Source organism: Vidua chalybeata, chromosome 11 (genome assembly GCF_026979565.1).
Source record: "Vidua chalybeata isolate OUT-0048 chromosome 11, bVidCha1 merged haplotype, whole genome shotgun sequence".
Classification (NCBI taxonomy): Eukaryota; Metazoa; Chordata; class Aves; order Passeriformes; family Viduidae; genus Vidua; species Vidua chalybeata.
In genome coordinates, this window is record NC_071540.1 from 21,257,214 (window position 1) to 21,277,183 (window position 19,970).

At 43.9% G+C, this 19,970-nt stretch overlaps 1 protein-coding gene and 1 long non-coding RNA gene across 3 annotated transcripts in view; one reads left to right on the plus strand and one right to left on the minus strand.

The window, feature by feature from the left end:
- Nucleotides 1–2,708: 2,708 nt before the first annotated feature.
- LOC128793419 (uncharacterized) lies at nucleotides 2,709–3,434 on the minus strand. The gene is made up of 2 exons (XR_008432804.1): nucleotides 3,359–3,434; nucleotides 2,709–2,942 (listed from the first exon to the last, which is right to left on the minus strand). It is a non-coding gene; the product is annotated as an uncharacterized LOC128793419 (long non-coding RNA).
- Nucleotides 3,435–3,814: 380 nt separating this feature from the next.
- Nucleotides 3,815–19,970, plus strand: part of LOC128793409 (uncharacterized) — a 78,357-nt gene continuing 62,201 nt past the window's right edge. Inside the window, exons 1-3 of one of the 2 annotated variants that reach the window (XM_053952558.1) lie at nucleotides 3,815–4,073; nucleotides 5,090–5,159; nucleotides 6,529–6,594. In XM_053952558.1, coding sequence (XP_053808533.1) covers nucleotides 6,540–6,594 — 55 coding nt within the window. In that variant the 5' untranslated portion in view covers nucleotides 3,815–4,073; nucleotides 5,090–5,159; nucleotides 6,529–6,539. The remainder of the gene's footprint in view (nucleotides 4,074–5,089; nucleotides 5,160–6,528; nucleotides 6,595–19,970) is intronic. The other variant, XM_053952559.1, reaches the window with a different exon arrangement.

The following is a 19,970-nucleotide window of genomic DNA, read 5'->3' on the forward strand; positions in this document are numbered from 1 at the left end:
TGTTGGACCACTGGAAATAGGAACTCGTATGATTTGTTCTACAGCCATTTCCCTTTCTCTTCTGTAATAGCATCTGCAGGAATCATTTAAACAGCTGAAGGCAATTTAGTGTCTTCTTTACCACACTTCCTATGAGTTCACTAGGAACCCTCCCGATGAGCTAATCCTCCTGTAAAATATTATTTACAGTCATTATTCCTCTAATTAATTGTCTGCAGCCTTATTTACCAGGTTCTGGATTAACTCTGAGACCAGTGACTATCCAGAGCTGCTGTTTGCTCCAGTGCTGTCTTTCTTTTGCTCTGTTTATCTTTTCTTTGTAGAAGAGTGGCTCCATTATATACAAACTGTCCTGAGGCTTAGCAGATATTCCAGGGAATCACAGGACTGTATCTCATCTTTTCCACTAATTAGTTACTCTCTCACATCTCGGAGGAATCACAGCAAACCTTCTTCCACATGCCATTGCTCCCCATGAAGCAGAAGGAAATTGAAAGGATCACATTAATATTTTAATAGTTGACATTACAATTTTAATCTCACCCCAAATGCAGGAGCACTGGAGGGGGAACCATCTCACTCTCTACAACTACCTGATAGGAGGTTGGAGCCAGGTGGGGTCAGTCTCTTCTCACAGGTAACAAGTGATAGGACGAGAGGACATGGCCTCAAGTTTAGCCAGGGGAGGTCTGGTTGGATATTAGGGAGATTTTTTCATGGAAAGGGCTGGCACAGGTGTTGACCAGGGAAGCTGTAAAATCACCATACCTGGAAGTTTTCAAAAAAAGTGGATGTGGCACGTGGGGACATGATTTAGGAGTGAACATAGTGGTGGTGCTTTGCTGAAGGTTGGACTTTGTGGCCTTACAAGTCTTTTCCAACCTTAAGAATTGTGATTCTAAGCTGTCACAGCTGTGAGCACAGGTGCTACAAACAGGCTCCACCTGTAATGTCTTAAGGAGCTGCTCAGCTCCAGCACATCTGGGGCAGTGAAGGCCCGTGGCGTGCCCACAAGGGAGTAGCCTAGCTGCAGTGTTTAACCTCTCCAGTATTCACAGGAGCTGGTGTCCTCTGTGCCAGGCACAGGTGACACTGCCTGCTGTGCCTGGCTGCTGGGCTCAGCCGCGCTGCAGGGGAAAGGCTCTGCCAGCTCAGGAGCAGGGGCAGTTTGCTGCTTGAGCTGCTGTAGGAGGGATCAGGTGTAAGAAGGGTTCCCAGCACAGGCTTGGAGTACAGCCCGGGGGCTGTGCCTCCCACCTGGGCAGGCACAGTGGTCGTAGGCAGGGGTGGTGTGCCTTCCTGGCCTGTCAGCACCACCTCTGCCCTGCTTGAGGTCAGAGCAGCTGGTCTCCACACCGGCAGGGTTGCTGTGCCTGCTGAGGGGACACGCTGGCAGTGAGCCATGCACCTCCTGGCCCAGGGCCAGCACTAATGTCACTGGTGGCCACGGGCACATGGGTTTGTGTTGCTGGCTCACACTGCTGGCAGCTCGCTGCGCCACCGCAGGGCTCTTCCAGAGGAGTCCCTGCTGACAACTTGTTGGATGAGTCTCTCCAGGAAAGACAGTTTTTATGCGTTGTTCTGGCATCCTGCCACCTCTCCTTGGTTGGGGTATATTTTATTAGCAGGTCTAGGAGGATGGGACGGGAATGCTTCCCTCAATTCACTAACTGGAGCAAATCACTTACTAGGAAGCACTTTCAGTTTCACGCCCTGGCTCAATTCCAAACTAGGATGGGTCTTTTAGTCTATTAGTCACAATAAACTAAACTCAGAGTTGGCCTCTAAGAGATCCCTCACAGCCCTGCTAGGACACTGGGGATTGACAGCAGCATAGCGGAACAGGGCACGCCCGTGTGCGTTCCTGCAGACTGGAGAAATTCATGTGCCCTTGAAAGAGAAAGAAAAGGATCTTCCCCAATGCAGGCATCAGCTACACCTACCAGCAGTAAAAAGTCAGTAAAAAGTCCCAATTTCATATACCCATGAGTGGCAAATCAAAACCAAATTACATAAAAGCACAAATTGGTGTGGATTACTGCTGCTCCTAATTTCTAATTTTTGACCTGTGTGCATTCCAGCTGAAGGATTACTAAGAGGAAAATGTTTTAAATATATTTTAAAATAGGAAATTTTATTTTTTAAATAGGAATTCTTTTAAAATAGGAAATATTTTAAAATAGGAAATATTTTAAAATAGGAAAATTTCTGGTTTGAAAATTATTACAAAGTTATGAGTAATGGGGAAAGAGTTGTGAAAATTCTGAGAACATACAGTTGTAATGTGCCTAGCAGTGACATTCACCAAGGTCTGACCCCCACAAAACTCTTGCTTTCTTTATTGTTTCTCTGGATTTCACAAATTTAAATGGTATCTTGTTTTGGAAAAAGAATCTAGAACTTGACTTCCATTCCCATCACTATCCCACAGTTACCCCATTCATGCCATCTGGTATTTGATCAATATACATGGCTGCAGGAGTATTTTACATTTGAGCTCTGTTACATTTTTCATGTGATGGTCCATTGCACCTGGGGCTTGGCCTTATGCTGAGCTAGACAAAAACAAATTAGAAGTTTCTTCTGTAGTATGCACTGCCTTGTTATTTCTGTAGCATCTCATATGCCTGAGGCGAGCAGGATTAGTGGAGGATTACTGTGCATGCGCGCATAGCTTAGAAAGCTGCTTTGATTACAAAGCCCAAACAAAAGAAAATTAAATTTTTATTACAAAAATATTTGGTTTACTTCATTCCTCTTCTAACAGCAGCCAAAATTCCAAGCATTCTCTCGCTCTGTGGTCACACTCCAGTTCCACGCATGGGGAGGAAGTGAGTTTCTGGTGTTGTTTTCCTCCCAGGGATCACAGTCTGGAGCTTTGCCTGGCGCTGGTTCCCAGGTCAGCTATGAGCAGGGCCTGGACAAGCTGAGCTCCAGCTGCCCTGCCAACAAGGAGCGAGGCTCAGGAGGAGCCCTAACTCCCTTGTCATATTTACATCTCTAGGGTTTCTGGGAGCTCCAGTCCCTTCCTGCTTTTCCCTCAAGAATTGGAACAGCCGGGCACTTCCTTGCTCCTATGATTTATCATTTGTCTGTGCATTTTTTTCTTTTCTTGCCTATAGCAATTTAGTTTCTATATGGTCTCAAGAACAAATGTCTGAGTCATGTAAAGCGTGGCTTATACACCACCTGTGCTAATGGCACCTTTTCTACCCACTCGTCTATTTCCCAAACTGGCTGCTTCCCTAACAGGGGACGGAAAACCAGTTCCGGCATCTCCTGGGTTTGGAGACTTGCCCTATCTCGAATCAGATCTGTATGTGGCTCAGAGGCAGCAGCAACTCCTTCATCGGCTTACAACACGCATAAATCAGGGTCTAGTCCCGGAGGCCGGCCGGGGCAGCGCCGCCAGAGCGCAGCGGGGCGGCCGCGGCGCCTGAGGGGACCGCGGGGGGCCGCCCGTCCCCATGGCAACGCCCCGCCCCGGCGCAGCCGAGAGCCCCGCCCCTTCCCCGCTGTCCAATCGTCGTCACGCAAGGGCGGAGACCCAAGCTTCTATTGGGCAGTTCTTACGTTAATCAACGCCTGCGAGACCCGCGGGCTCGTGAGGCCTTCCGCGTGCGCAGGGGGCAACGCCCCCGCCGTTGCCGAGCGTTGATTGGTCGCTGCGAGGGCGGGGCTTACCCTACCCGCCTCGGGGTTGGACGAGAGCCCCGTCAGTCAGGGGCGGGGCTCGGGGCGGGGCTGGCGGGCCGTTCGAACGGCGCTGCCGCTGCTGGCGGGGCTCGGGGCGGGCTCCGGGCGCTGCGGCCCCGGGCGCTGCGGCCCCGCTGTGCTCCCGGGCAGTCCGGGCCAACCCAACCCAATCCAACCCAACCCAACCCAACCGAGGAGCTCCCGCCCGGCCTTTCTCCTCTGCAGAGTGGCTGGGGGCCAAGCAAGGCTCCCTTTCCGGCCGCCCTCTCCCAGCCGGGACAGGCCGCGCTGCTCCCACCGGCTTCTCCGTTGCCGTTCCGGGAGAGATAATGGCCGAAACTCTGGAGAAACCCGGCACCTGCCAAACGACGGAGCAGGTTAGTGCTTGGGAGGATGCACTAAGGGACCAGGCAGGTCCCTGAGCTCTCTGAAGAGGAGGGTGGGCTGAGGCAGAGCCCTGCCAGCCGCGCTGGGCATGCCCACAGCGGTCACTCCTTGTAACACCTGCGTGCAAAACTCTCTCCAGGCAGGTTCCCGAAGCCTGCTTCAAAGTCATTAGGAAACATCATCTGATCTGATTCCTTGCTGAAAAGTGGGATCAAATGCATCTCTGTAGTGAAAAGTGGGATCGAATGCATCTCTGTAGTTTCTGACAAACCACACCAAACCTGTTATTAAAAGCCTTCAGGGGTGGAGATTTAAAGTGAAATACTGAGTTGGTAGGTCCTGAAGTGCTCAGTGAGTCGGGTTCCTGCTTGTGTTGGTCCTGTTAGACCTCCTTAATTTAAGACCTCAGTTTATTTCCACATCATTGATGAGATAAAGAAATAAAGAATTGTTTTTATTGAATCAAGCTGTATGGGGGGGGGGAAAGAGAGGAACAGCTCTTCTATGCTGCCACAATGCTTATTGCACAGAAAGTACTGTAGGTCAACAAGAAATTGGTTGCTATTGTAAAATGCAGGGGGTTTCGTTGATATACTTTGGATAACCTAGAAAATCACCTGTTTGTTTAAAAAATCCCAAACATATGCTTGAATGTTTGTTTGCTCTCTCGACTACAACAACCATGAAGGAGCAACTCTGAACTCTCCTGGTATGTGATAGTGAGAAGTCATTCCCTGATAACTATGAACTTGTGACTCTGACCAGGTTTTGGTCTGGGTTATTAGTCGGATCATGTGGCACAGTCCTCATTTTTGGAGGGTGACCGCTCTGTGTCTGACCATATGTTTAATAATGAATGTTGGGAAGATGTATCATTGGCTTTGTGACATTCTGACTGAGACAATGACATCTTTTGGAGTGTAAATGGTCCTGTTTGAATTGAATTTGTGTATGCTTATAATAATTGTCATAAAGAAAAAAATTAACTTCGATTTTTAAATTTTAGATGGTACTGAGAAAACTTACAGCCACATCTTGTAACTGGAAGTCAGAGGCACAGAGCTGCTTCTGAGCATGTAAGAGACAAGCAGCCTCTCAAACTTTTCTTATCTGAAATGAATTTCACTCCAGATTTTGATTTTAGACCCTCATATTTTTCTGTCTCCTTTTTGTACTCAGTTTTCCTGACTTTGATTTATAGTTTTACCTTGTGTTTTATTGGGAATTGTTTTTTTCATTTGTTTATACTGATGGCTTTACACTTCCAGAAACAGCTGAGATCTTGCTATTATTCAGAAGTATTTCAAAGAGTGAAATACAACTCTTTTGCTGCTGCCATTGCTCAGTTAACAGTGATGATTATAAATATCCCATAAATATTCTCTTGCCCTTGACAGGAAAAACCTTGAATGTGGGTTGATGGAAATCATTCCCTTTCCTGTTGATATTTGTAACTAAAATCGGGCTGTAAAGTGCTGAACGCATACAGAAAGCCCATGCTGGTCTTCCATTCAAGCAGAGCAAATGCAATCACCAGTGCTCTCACCCTTTGAAGGGTTGGAGCACTTAAAAAGAAGTAGATGATTTGTAGATGGATTCTGCCCCAGACTTCAGTGTTAGGAAAGGGCAGGTGGCACTTCATCCCATTTCTGAAAATCAAACATTTTGTTCAATTCAACCCCCTCCAATTCCTCAGTCAGCTCTGTCTTAGGGTAAGTGTGATCACTGGTGAAGAAAAAAAAGAGCCAGAATAAACCCTGGCGATAAAATCCCACTTTGGAGAGCCAGAATATTTGTTGTGTTTATGAGAGGCATTTTCTGGGGAAAATATGTGGGAAAAAAGCTCTGGTGAAAGTGGCGAGAAGTTTGACTTAATTTTTTGAGGTCACTTCACTTGTGGGTATTTGGGTGCAGCAGAGAATGGAAGAAACTCTGCCTTATGAGAGGCATAAAACCCAGTGGCTATCTTTTGGCCAGTGTTGCTGATTTTCCAGTAAGCTCTGTGCTGCATGGAGGTGTAGAACCCTAATGGTTTGTTGTATGCCATTAAAAGGTATTGTACACTCATAAAAGAATGACATTTTGATCAATGCTGTTAAAAGAATTACTGTCTTGACACAGAAAAGCTTTCCTGCTGCAAGTTTAAAAATATGCCTTTAAAAGCTTTTTATTGAATACCTTTGCAACCCTCAGAAATGTGCTATTTTGGCACAGGGTTGCTCTGAAGTAACTCCACGTTGTAACCTGAATGCAAGACCTTGTGTTTACCATCAGCAGGGTGTGAGGTGAGGCAGGTGTGTTCACTTACCTACTGTCATGGGGACAAAGGAAAAGCACCTAGAGCTGCTTGTATACAGGCTAAAAATACAACCCCTTATTTTTAGAGTCCCAAATCACTTGAAAGCTATTTGTTTGTTTTGACATTGATTCTCTCTGTCCCTCCAGCTTTCTTTTGCATGTCCCTTTGGAATTTGAAGCTATGCATTGATGTTGGAAGGAGGCAGGTGGCAGGTAGGGAAACCAGAAATCTCTCCACTGCAGCTGGGTCCTGGCTCATGGGCAGGTGGGCTCTGCTGGGAGAAACTGGGCTTGGAGGTGTCTAAGGTGGTCCTGTGGTGTAATGCTTCTTGTGGCAGAAATCTCTCTTTAGTGTGGTTAAAAGATCTTGTGTCAGAGCTCTTGATTAATCACAGCTGCTGGGTGAGTGTTGTACCTGACTTGATCGTGGCCAGAATCACAGCTGCACTGTTCAACACGGATGACAGGTGCTGTCAGGTGGGAGCTTGAGAGCCCCAGGCAGGGAACTGGGAGGTAGGGCTGCAATTCCTCAGCTCTGACACACTCTTGCGTGTCCTCGTGCACTTCGTATGTATGTTTCTTGAGCTTTTGTGTTTCAGGCTTTCAGTTGTTCAGCTGCGTGTGATGTTCTAAATACAATTTTATATAAAGGTGAAGGGATAAACTGAAAGAGCCAAGAATAGTGATGTGAGTTTTGAAGTAAAGAGATCCAGGATAAATTGTTCTCTAGGCTTTTTCTTCCTCTCTATATATTCATGACCAGACCAAAGCAGCAGATATTCCGGGTGCAGTTGGTATGGGCCATGTCCAGTCATGGGATTGTCACCTGCTGGGGGATTGCAGAATGCTTGCTGAGAGGTTTTGTAACAGGTGAGTGAGGACACTGTATTACCTGGCACTTCTATACTTCAGGTGAAAAAAGCTGTGACATGCAGCAGTGGGATTTAATTGCTGAAGAAAGCAAAATGTTTCATTTTACCGTGTGTGAGTAGCTCCCTTTAAGGCCATAAATGTTAATGCTCTGCAAAGGCAAGGTATGAGAGGAAGAAGCAGGAGAGCTTGAATCCTTGTATTTGGCACATGAGGATTTTGCTCAGAGAACTGTGAGTAGAATTGGCATCTGTCTTACTTGCTTCCTAACTGTCTCTCAGATACCTGAATTTTGTCCATTTGGACCTTCAAGGAAGGCATGAGATGCCCAAATACTTCCTTCTGTTTCAATCAAACTTTTGGCAGCTTTCTAGGGGAGTGGTTGGGTTTTTTGTGGTTTTTTTTTTTTTTTTTTTTAAATTGTGTGACTTTCTGTCACCAGCTGCTATCAACTGTTTTCTGAAGCCTCACTTGTGTAGTTTTAGCTTTGGAGGAAATATGAAAGCAAAATTATCTCCATGGTCCTATTTACCCACAATATCTCCCTTGAAGCTCCCTACAAATGTTTTTCTACAGTGACCTTTCAGAGTGCCTGCTTTCAAGAGAGGCTGCCAGCCTGGAAGTGGGGCTTAGGCATGTTTTCTTACATTTAGCTATATTAAAAATGGGGATCTTTGTTTCAGTCTTCTTTGTCTGGCAAACTAAATTGCTTTCTACCACTGATCCTTGTTTTCATCGCTCTAATCTGTAAATTTGTTCAGTAATCATCTTGTGCTTTTTTTTTTTTTTTCAGAGCATAGACAAAACCACTACATAACATAGGGTCAAGCTCTTGAGGGTGGGATAAAAAAAACTGTTCTCTTTTGTGTTGATATTTAATTGCTGTAAGCTGGAAACATTTATTTAGTATTTGGCCTTATCTGCAATTACATTCTGAAGCCTATCACTCTCTAGCCCACTTGATGTGTCATGTTGATTTTGATTTTCTTAATCAAATGTCATTTTGCATCAAGTCAGCTGTCATACAAAACCTGCTATATCTGTGCTATTAATTAGCAATAAGCATTTAATTAAAAACTACACTTGTGCAAGAATATGTTTTCTGAAAATTCATGTCACTAATGCTATATTACCCTCTCATTTTTTTTCTAGCCAGAGTCTTGTATTGGCCATTCTGTTGCCATCAGTGTCATACGGACAAAATTGTAGCTACTCATGTCACCAAATCTGAAGAAAACCCAACACAACACTGCCCCAACAAAACCACCCCCCTGGTTATTGTTTCTCTCTGTCCTCTCAAATAGCCTGTTTTCCAAAGAATACCAAAAGTTAGCATTAATGGTTCAAACAGCTTCTCAGACAAGCTCTTCTAATCACCATGAAAATTGAAACCTAGATCTTAACTCTTCCCCATATGACCTACTTCAAGCCACTCACTCGAGATATAACTGTCCTAGCAGAGTCATCTGTCTTCCTGTGGGACTTGCAGGAATCCTTTTCAGACGTTCCTTCAGGTCCCCTGCTTAACCAGCCACAACAAGAGCACTAGAGGTGATTGTGACTTGTGGCTGGTTTGGGCAGCTAGGGTTAAATGGATGTTGGACAGAAGCTGATGGTCTAAATATCTTTCTGTTATTATTTCAGGTGAATTGCATGACTTTGGTTTGGAATCAATTAAAATTTGATGTTAATCTTTGCAGCTGTGAAGTAGAGAAATTCAACAATCTTTTACAACTAGCCCCAAATCTACAGAAATTGATTCTGCTAATGCAGTATTGTCACCAAGCCATCCAGCACAGATGCCAGTTGTGTGATGTGATCATAGAGTTCCTGGATGTGGGATGGATTGAGTTGCTGTAAGAACTGCTGGGAGCAGATCTTTGGGCAGTAGAGATGGGGAATCCACTTTTTTATATAACGACCTTCAAAATCAGACCTCTGTGTTGTCTCATGTTTTTGGCTGACTTCCTGTGGGCATGTGGATAAATCAGGTCAGTTTGCTCGCTTGATGTGCATAGACAAGTATGAAGATTATGAAATGAGAGCAATAACAGGAGGGTGTGTATTACAGTGAGAGGAATAAAGGGTAGCATAGAGGAAAGTGGTGCCCTTTTGTGGAAATAGTTATGAAAAAAATTGATAACTGGAAAATAAGATGGGTGATTGATACCTCTGGAATGTCTTGGGAATAAACAGATCAAAAAAATCAGTAAGATGACACCAGGAAGGTGTGTTTTGTTACTTACTGGAGTCATGAGAAACACTTTTGTACTTGGGAAAAGAGCATGTTCTGAATTCTGGAAATTATATTGTACTGAAGTTTTGGGGAATAAATCAGCTGGTAGCTCAAAGTGAGGTTTGTTTTTAAGTCTAGAACTTGGGTTGCAGTATATTTTCTTGTTCTGGGCCTCGCTTGCGGAACAGCATGCATGGAGCTGAGGGAGTAACTCATGTACTGAAAAGAGCTGTGGCTTGTTCTGCTCTCCTTGTGTTTTTAGCAGGGCAGTTTGCAGGATGTTTTCTTTGTAGCTGTGGTGTTTGGGCTACAGGGATTTCAAATATTTCAGAGAAAAAATAGCTTCAAATTCAGCTCTGAGTCTGATTTTTGTTTTATTAGTGGAAATCTTTGTCTCATGTGTTTTCCCAGTTCTAGATAACCTTTTCTTGTCATCTAAGAAATTAATTTCTTTGTTGGACTCATTGCAAGTAAACTTGATAGCAGGATTGCTGTTATTGAGGCAGCTTACACAGTGATTTGCTAAGTACAGCCTCTTCATATAATGTGAAGCAGAAGTCGATTTATTGACCACCACTGGGATTTCAGGAACTGTTGAACTACCTGGGTTTTATCCTTCTCTCATAAAATTTGCTATTAAATGTCTTTTTTCTGATACCCTCTTGAAAAGGGTTCTCTTTGAAATGCAGTCATACAAGAGCAGCAATCCTACTCATTTCTGTGCTGTAGAGTTTGGCTTTTTAATGAAGAGTCTACAGGGTCACGTAAAGTATCTTGACATCAGATTCTTGAAGGTTTTTGTAAAATACTTTCCTATGCCAGGAGGACACTGGTGCTTCTCAGCTGTGACAACTGTTTCTGGCTGTGGTGCCGGCCCTTGGCATAGAGCATATGAGTGAGAGCAAAACACTGCAGAAAAACCAGCTCTGCTCTTAGCACAAGACTGTGCTTGTTGCAGTATATGTCCTCTATCAAATATTAGCTGCTGCTTCTCTGGAATGCTAAGGAATTAATAAAAATATAATTTGATTAGTTTGTGCTATTTGCTGTATATTCATAGTAGTTTTTTACTACTTTCTACAAGCTCTTCTCTAAGGTATACGTTAGGAAGGAAAACTGTTGTCTCTGGTAATCTGTAAAAACAGTTTTAAAAATAGAATCCAAGTGAACTGTACCAAGTGGATTATTGATTCTTGGGGATGTGGAGAGAATGCTTTCTGTGAAGTCTTCTTCATTGTTTCAGAGTCTATGCCAGTGTCTGGAGGCTTTGGGGTGATGTTTTTTGATTAACAGACAATAATGGAGAAATCATTAGAGTTAATCTGGGTTTGTGACAATTCTTGCCAGGCACTGCTGCAGATGGGATGTCAGAGCTGGGGTGCTGGGGGTGGAACCTGGACATTTACTGGCTGTGGTACGTGGTGGGAAGGTCTCGGATCCTGGCGTGTTCCTGCTCCATGAGATGGTGCCATGCCCGTTATGTGTGACCAGAGCACGACACTGCTTGGGACTGTCAGAGTTCCACACAGGCACTAAAAGGGAACAGGGAAGTGAAGGCAGACGAGAACAGCTATTAGAGTGCCTTAGACTATTGCAACCAGCTAAAGGCGATGATGTGTTTGAGCCCTGATGCTGTACACACATCTGCAATATCTGCCAGCCCAATGCTCAGGGGAGGCAAGCCCATCCAGTTATGTACTGTGGTTAAAAGAATTTATTTTGGTTTTTATTTGTGCAGAAGTTAAATGAAAGGAGCAAAACTACTATTTTCTAAGTTCTCTTTTTGCTTACCTTAATCTTGTATTTATTGTGGAGCAGCATCTTAGTAGTTCTGATTAACCTGACCACTGGATAGTGAGAGATCCTTTTTATTTGGCTGGTCCCAGAATGATTTTATTTTGTTGTCACCTGCAGATTAACAAGCGTCAAGGGGAAATAGCTTCTGCCAGGTGCATGGTTATCATGCATGTGCCAGCTTAGTTTTATTTCCAAGACTGAGTGTCCATTTGTAATCCAGAGGAAGCCCTGATCTCGGGGGGTGGAAGCTGGGCCATCACTGCCCTCGCAGCTCATTCAGCACAGGATGTCCAGCTGCGTGCCTGGCTGTTCCCTCGGAGCCCAGCCTGGTGTGTTCCCTGCAGGCTTTGTCAGGGCTGTCCTCTAGGAGACTGGCATGAGGAATAGTCTACGACACAATTGGCAAGTGGCTTTCACGCTCTGTGGTGGATCTAATGAGCTACAGCTGCCTGGTGAAATCCTGCTTCAGATCCTCTGAAAGAACTCCTGAAGGCTCTGAGGCTCTGCTTGGATCTGTGGACTTTTTTTTTTTTTTTTTTTTTTTTTTTTTTTTTTTTTATTTCCCCAGGCTCTAAAAGGTGCCCCATGAACAGGTAATTTTTGCTTCCTGTTCATCAGGTGCCTATGTTGGTGCATGGTATGTGTGCAAATGGGAGAGGTGGTACTGTCTGATACATCCACGGCACTCATGGCTGCATCTTCCAAAACTTGAGATCTGCAACTGGTAACTGTGATACTGTACTTTTTCTTCTGTTTTTTTTTGTATATCCACTTTCCAGTTTGTTCCTGTTTACACAGCTCACTTTATTCCCTTTGCCTTGTCTCCTGCCTTAGGGATATCAGCTAGCCTGCACTAACCTTTTGCATTGGAACTGAATTTGTGAGAGAGCAAGATCAAACACAGGAATTTTCCTCTCCAGCCAGTGAGTGACAAGACTGTGGATGGACATATTTAAAGAGAATCAAGAGGCACATTGCTAAGAGACTTCTAGTTACATCAGATGGAGAGGAACATCAGATGTGAAATGCTAACAAAATTAACTCTTTAGAAATTATAAGCCTCACTTTTACTGCAGTAAATACTTTATCTTGCTCCCTTGATCTTCCTATTTGTAGTGGTTTTGTCATGTCCATTATTAAACAAATGATAAGACACCCCTCCTCTGGTTCGGTGATGTAATGAAACCCTAGAGACTGGCTCTGTGTTTGGGCTTTCCTAGTGAGAAGGAAGACTGCAAGGTTACCACATTTTCAGTTTGGAAGAAGAATTCTGATGGCTCTTGGCAGGTATCACATGCAGAACAAGTCTGCATTCATTTAGATACCACTTCTAAGACTGAAAAATAAAAGTTAGTTTCCTGATTTGGCAACAGAAGTGCCCAAGGGCTGCTGAGGGCTATCACCTGTGGGAAGTCCTTCTTGTGAGGAGTCCCAGTGCTGCTGTAAGGGGTTATTTGGGAACTATGAGCAGGCACAGGCTAAGCACACGTGGGCGTGAGTCTTGAAGGTGCATGTTCTTCAGCCCCAGTTTCAAAGCTGCAGAGCCAATGTGGCTGTGAGTGGCCCCTGGTGCACATTTGTGTTAGGCCTCTTTATGCCATGCTGTTACTGTTTTCTGGGTAAGATTTGTGATGTATGTAAATCTCAGGTATGTGGTCTCACCTTTTGCATCTCCTATCTGAGAAAATACGTTTGGTTTTTGTCCTTCCTCTCCTTCCTTTTCAATCATATTTTACCTGACCAGCAGTTGCCCAGAGAGGAACCTGAGCCCAAAATTGGTCAGCAAGCAAAGATCTGCTGTACATCCGTGGTTCAGACACCACCATGCAGCTTCTCCACTCTGTCTTTAATTAAACTTGGGTTTTCTGTTGTTGTAGCTGGAAGCAGTGTGCTGACACAACTCATTCTTGTATCAGATTAAAATGTCAATGTTTTAATGTTCTCATCTGTGGGAAAAAGAAAATAGTTGGGTGTTTTATTTATAACTTTAAGATACTGTGGGAAAGGTTTACTTGTGCAAGATGGAAAATGACAACTAAAGGTACAGAGTTCCATTTAATATTAAGAGTCTTTAAAAGGCTGAAAATAGGGAAAGGATGGAATCTCTTCAGGAAATAGGCTATACTGGAGCATGGCAGTTTTAAACAATTATAAATTTACTGTATTTTTAATTATTCACTCTGAATTTTTTTGCATATGTGGCATGGTGTGCACACATCCTGATGAGCTTATGTACCAAACCAGTGCTCTGTGTGAGAAGGAAAAGAATTAAGGTATCTGAAAAAGAGTAGTCAGAAGTCAGTTTTGTCCTCCATATTAAGTGACTTCCTTCTGGGAGAAGGGAACAGTATTTTCTAGGAAGAAATGTAATAAAATTTTTTGTGACCAACTCCATTCGTGTTTTCCGCAGGTTTGCTCCCTGGGCAATTTGAGGAGCGACAGTGGCACTGGTTTGGAGCTGTTGGTTGGGAGTGCCCTGTGCGGGCACCTGTGCAAGCAGGGTCTGGGCCACCCTGCTGGCCAGGTGAATGCAGGAGGCTGCTGGGCAGTGGTCCAGCCAACAGCTGGAATTGCCTACATGGGATTTATGTGGCTCTTCTTCAGAAAGTGTCTCCCAGACCTTTATTTAGGCTGTCCTCTGGGCTACCATCTGTGGAATCTCTGTTTCTGGGGCAGCCGTGTCTCCCTTGCATGTACATTACATATGCTCAGCAATGCCCTTTTGGGTTATGCTTTTCCTGGACCGGGGGAAGAAATTATCCATTTTAAAGAGGGGAAACGGAAAGAGCTCCCACTGAACACTGATGCTGGAAGGAGTGCTGAGTGTCTTTTCATTTTACTTTCTTGCTCTCTTACACTTATTTATCTCACCCCATCTCCTACGGCCCGGCTGCTGGGGTATCAATTTATTGGCAGGGGTTATTCAAACATCAGCAGAATGCATGTTCTTACTGTTCTGCTTGGAACTGGGTGCTGAAGCCAACACAAACAGCTCTGGTGTGGGAACCAACACTGGATGTTTGAGTCAGGCTGTTCTTGGTGGTCTGTCCTTCCTGCAGTAAAAATGTCAGCAGTTTCTTTTCCCATAGTGTTCATTTATGTTCCTGTTGTTTAGTGTTTATACAATCAGTGTGCCTGTGGACAGTTCAAATATTTTTTTTTTAATAAATTCTCTGGTTTTCTTCACTTTCAGCTCTTGTTTTCTGTAGGTTTTGGGGGTTTTCCTCTCTATGGCTTCATTTTTTTTTTGTTTTTTTTTTTTTTTGTCCTCTTTCCCATTGTCAAAGAGAATGTGGCATTTTGTGTTTGGTGTTGGTTTTTTATTGTTTGCTTTTTTCCCACAAGGTAAAACTTGATTGTGGGGATATTTCTTAGGGCAAATAAGCTCCCAGTGCAGGCAGAGTGCCTCCAGAACAGAACAGTGCAGGTTCCAGAGTGCCTGCCTTGAGAGCCAGGGTACAGGGTGCTTCAGGCTGAGCTGTGCTGAGGCTGGTGACAGAGATGGTGCTGCACTCTCAGCCTTTTACTCCCTTCAACAACATCAGACACCACTGAAGCTTTGGTGGTGTGCTTTGTAACACCCTTCCAAGTACTCAGGAACCACCAACGCTCCTTAAGGGCTGTGCATTGTTGCTCTAGTGAAAGTCCAGGATGCAGGATGCTTGTGGGAGCTGGATGGTTTGAAGCTTTCTCTAATTCTTCCTGTTACCCTCAGGGCATGCTGAAAAATTACCACTTTGTAGAGTCTTTGGGAGATGATGCAGTCCCAGATCAGACACTTCTCTATTAAATAAAAAGTATGATAAGCCTAAAAGCATTGAATTCAGTATTTTGAATCTCTAAAGGCCAATCCTAGTGTGTATCTATTTGGACTAATTTACTGAACTATTTAGTTTCTCCTCCTGCATAACAACCATTCCATCCCCAGCCATTACCAAGTCAGCTCTGCCTATGTGGCTGCCAGGAATAACTTTACTTTGCATGGATAATTAACTGGATTGAGTAACAGCGAAAAAACATTATTTCCACATAGTGGTAATAATAAATCTGTTACTACTTTTGGCTCTCCATGTTATTGCCATATTTGGGTATGTCTTAATGAGGAAGTGGCTTCCTTTGGCTGAGTTCAAATACCAGCACAGAGCCTGCCTCCAGCGCTGGGCTGGGCTGGGCTGGTGAGAGGAGGGCACAGAGGGCGTTAAACCAGGCAGGCATTCCTGCCACAAATAACTGTCTCTCTTTTTTTTGGTGGATTTGTGGGGGGTTTTTGTTTTGTTTTGGTTTGGTTTTTTTTGTGGTTTTTTTTTTTTTTTGTGTGGTTTTTTTTTGGGGTTTTTTTGTGTTTTATTTTTTGAGGGGAGGCTGGAGGGGCTTGTTTTTAGAGGTTTCTTTGTTTTGTTTTTGAGGGAAACAGGGTTGGGTTTTTTACTGGAGCTTTTTTTCCCAGCAAGCAGCAAACTTCCAGTCTCTGTGACAAGATAAAACTTGGAATTTCTGTTCATGTATGAATCAAAGCTTTGCTAAGATGAAAATCTTGCAAGCAATTTTTTTTTTTCCAAACCCAAATTGACCTTTCCTGTGAGGATATTTGGAGCATCCCACTCTGTTTTTCAAAATGCATACAATCTGGGGATGGGACCTGCTGAGCTCACCACAGGAATTCTCTTGAAGGACAGATATAAAGTTACAAGTAGCTCCTGAGCACAATAACTTTCTTGTCTCATAACAGCTTATCTGATACTCTCACAGCCTTTTCTAGAATCATCCTCCTCCTTTTCCCGTTCATTTTCATCACCTGTTTTGTCTCATGATCTGGAGCCTTGTTGTCCACCAGCCCAGGGAGGAATGAACCTGCTTCCTGCAGAAACTGCTCTCAGGTGGTGGGGCAGTCGGAGTGTTGTGCCAAATATCTGACATCTCAAGTCAATGACTGCAACTCATGTGTGCCTTGCTGCTCTCATGTGCTGACAACACACCCGACTACAATTCCTCCTCCAGCTTGTCATCATCATGGGAGCTGCAGGCCCTTGAGAAGGGTCAGTGACCCAAAGATCACTTTAAGGATGTCACAACAGGCAGTACAATGGAAAGCTGAAGGCTTCTGGGAAAAAGAGGGCACACTTAATTGGTGGTAAAGAAAATAAAGGGAGGTGTTTTTTGGCTTGTGCCTATTAACATTTCTGTCTGTCAGTCTTGCCTGTGTCCTACTATTTAATTTACTCTATGCCTAATCCATATCTGCTGTTCTTTTTCCATCATCCTCTCACCATGTCAGCCTCCTGCCTCTAACCACTGCCCTGTGCAGGCAGCTCCTGCAAAAAAATAAAATGCAAAAAACAACTTAGTTATTGATAATAACTAAGTGGAGTTTGTTAAAGAGGGGAGGAATATGTAACCTTAGAGTTAAAGCTGCAGAAGTTTGGTGGTTGTAAAACCAATCACTGAATTTAGAAAAGACAAACGGAAACAGCTCAAGAAAAGCATTTAAGCAGTTCTTGGTGAAAAGTACTCTTTGCCAAAAACAACTTCACTTTATTGAATTGCTCATGTGGTGGGAGGAAAAGAAATAGTCAAAAAAATAAGAACTTAGAGGAATCTTCTTCTTGTGTTTTCAGCATTGATCTGGCTATATGACTGCAAAACCTATAAAACTGTTAAAATGTTGAACCTAAACAAAACCCAGCAGTAGAGAGTCCTTTTCCTTTCTGAACCTAATTATCCATTTACATGATTTCCAGGTGGACTTAGCGTGGTGTCACTGATGTTCAATACCCTAAATATAGGAGCTAGTCCTAATGTGCCAGATTTCAATCTTTACCTGCCCATCACTGGAGTTCAGATGTGGGTGTCCTTAGGGGTAGGCACAGCCACTACACCCCCAGGGATGTGGTGGTGTCTCTACTACTGGAAGGTTTCAAGATGCTTCTGAACAGTGTGAGATAAACTTCTCTGGGCTCCTTTTCCCAGGAAAAGGAAAGGCCTACCGAGGTCCCTTCCAGCCCGGGCTGTGCTGTGGCTCTGCGCAGTCAGCACGATAGCCAGCGTGTTCAGAGGCTGGTAGGAAAGGTCTGGAAGCATGTTTGTGGGAAGTGAGAGAGGTAAAGGACAGCATTTTCTCATGGCTGGAATCTGTTTGTTCTTTCTTCTCCATGGCAAAGTAAGTCAGGGCTCTGGGCTTTTGAAACCAAATGAGTGTTGGTTTTGACCAGTACTGTGGTGCTGCTAATGACCTGGAGGCTGCCCACAGCTGCTGGCAGTCAGGCTCCCTTTGCCACTGCATCCCTGATAGGCTTCTGAGGCATTTTTTCCTATTAAATGAGTTGACTATTTTCAAATACTGTTCCAGCTGTAGTCTTGAATTAATGAATTTGGGAACATGGATAGTGCATGTTAAGGTCTGTGAGCTTATGTTCCTTATTGCTTGGTGCAGTTGAGGATGCATCATGTCATTAAAAACATTTGTTTAGATGACTTTTCTGTATTAATTCTGAGGCCTGCAATAGACCTAGTGTAAATGTAAGTGGCCATGTGGCTTCCTCGTCCTGTCTGCTTTGCCAAAGTATAAGCATGAATAGAGCTGTTTTCTGGTACCAAATTTAGGATAAAGTAAAACTGGGAGATTAATCATTTGGTTTTGCCTTAATTGAATCAAGATGTACCTACGAGTTTGCTGGCCCCAAAACTGCCTTGAGTGGCAGTGGGTCCATGCTAATGCTGCTGCTCTGCAGACTGGGCTCCAGCGAACTTTAAGGCTGGTGTTACTTCTCTAAATCTTTTTCTTAATTGGTTTTCTCTGCAGAGAAATTCCAGCTGAGCACATGCTGTCATGTCACTAGCAAAGAATTTAGTGGGGCCTGACTACTGTCCTAAAAATAAATGATATGCTCAAGCCCAGCAGTGAGATGCCTGTGAGACACCTCTGTGGTCAGCACCCTCCAGACCTCTGCTCTCCAAAAATCAGCTAACTCAAAAGAAATCACTGGATGGATTTGTATAGACACCTCTGAAACAAAGACCAGCTTTTTGGAAGAGTGGTTGGTTAGGCTGCTTGGGTAAATACTGAGCATCTTCAATATCCCTGGAATATATCCCTTGTTCTTAGCAGGGAGAGCCACAAACTGAAGTAGTTTGCAGAAATACCAATTTTCTTTGAGTCTTGGAGACAGATGTGCAGATGGGAGGGAAGCAGTGGTGCTGTGAACAGGTGTGGACTTCAGCTCAGCTGACATTGTCGTGCCAGGTCTCAGGAAGCAGAAACAGCCAGTTGGCTCAGTCTGTGGGGACTTGCCCTGACTTCAGGAACACCACACGTACCCCAGGAGACCATCCACTAAATCCCAGCACTTTCCAACTGCTGTTTCCAGTGCTCAGCAGAGGAAGGAACGGTAATCCAATACTGGCAATATCAAAGGCCAACAATTTCTAGTGACTTTTTTTTCCTGATGAGCTCCAGGCCGTGGACCCGAGTGATCCTGGCTGCGTGGCCCCTGGGCTCCTGCTGTGGCATCCGTGTGACACTGGTGACCTCCTGTTTTCACTGGGACCGTGGTGGGCACGTTGTCCCTCACCCTGCCACCTGGCCAGCTACTCAGTGTTCCCTTCTGTCCTCTTGCCGGGTTTTAGTATGCAGGTGTAGCACAAATTTGTTCGTGTAGATTTTGGGTTGTTCTCCCTGAGTGTAGCAGACCTAAAGAAAGAAGATAAAGTGTTGATCGCAGTTTTCTCCCTGGCTACAATCCTCTCAAATGGCTACAGTGGTGCATTGTTGCTGACTTTAATTATGTAGTTTGAATGAAAATGAGAAGGAAGCAGTTTGCCTTGGGACCATGCATACCTGGCATGCTTCATCACAGCCTGACAAATATCCCTTAACCCAGTCACTAGCTTATATTTTATAGCTTATTTTTAAAAATCCAGCCCAGGGAATTGTGGTGTTTTAAAGGGGAGGGGTGTGAGCTGCAAATATTTGATTGATTCTGTTCCTGTCCCACAGTTCTATGTAAAATTTATTTACTGGTTTTCCTTTTAAACCATTAGCTGACCTTCCCTACAGATCCCAGCTGTGCATTAGCATTGCTTGGGGATGTGTTTGTATCTTTTGTCTAAAAATACCCAGCCGGTAGGATCCATGATCCATGAAAGCTAATTGAAACAATTTCTCTTCAAGTTTTGGCAAGTGAACCATGCATTATAAGCATTAATATCTATAAATTGAATTGTTAATGAATCTAGACACTAATAATGAATGCAATTTTGTAGGCTTAACTAGAAACACTAAAATTATCAGGATCTGGAACAGAATTTTCAATCATTTTTGCTTATTAAATAGCAAAACTATGCTTTTAATAAGCTAATCATTTTTATTTGACCCCATAGGAGTAGCTCAGCTGATTAGAAACAGGTTTCAAAGTGCAAAACAATGTTGTTTTTCTGTCCCTGTTTTAACTACCACAGTGCAGATTGGATCAGATACTGATCTCCATTGCTTATCCTGCAATTCCTCTAAAAGAATTTGCAGCAGAACCTATGTCCCACTGAACAGGAGAATTCTCTGCACAGATAAATCATGCTGTAAGCTGCCAAAACAACTGGAGCTTGCTTGAAAGATTGTTAGTGCACAAAAATACAAAAATGAGAGATTCCTATTTGGTCTTTGTTATATCCAGAAGTAGAAAAGCACTTGATG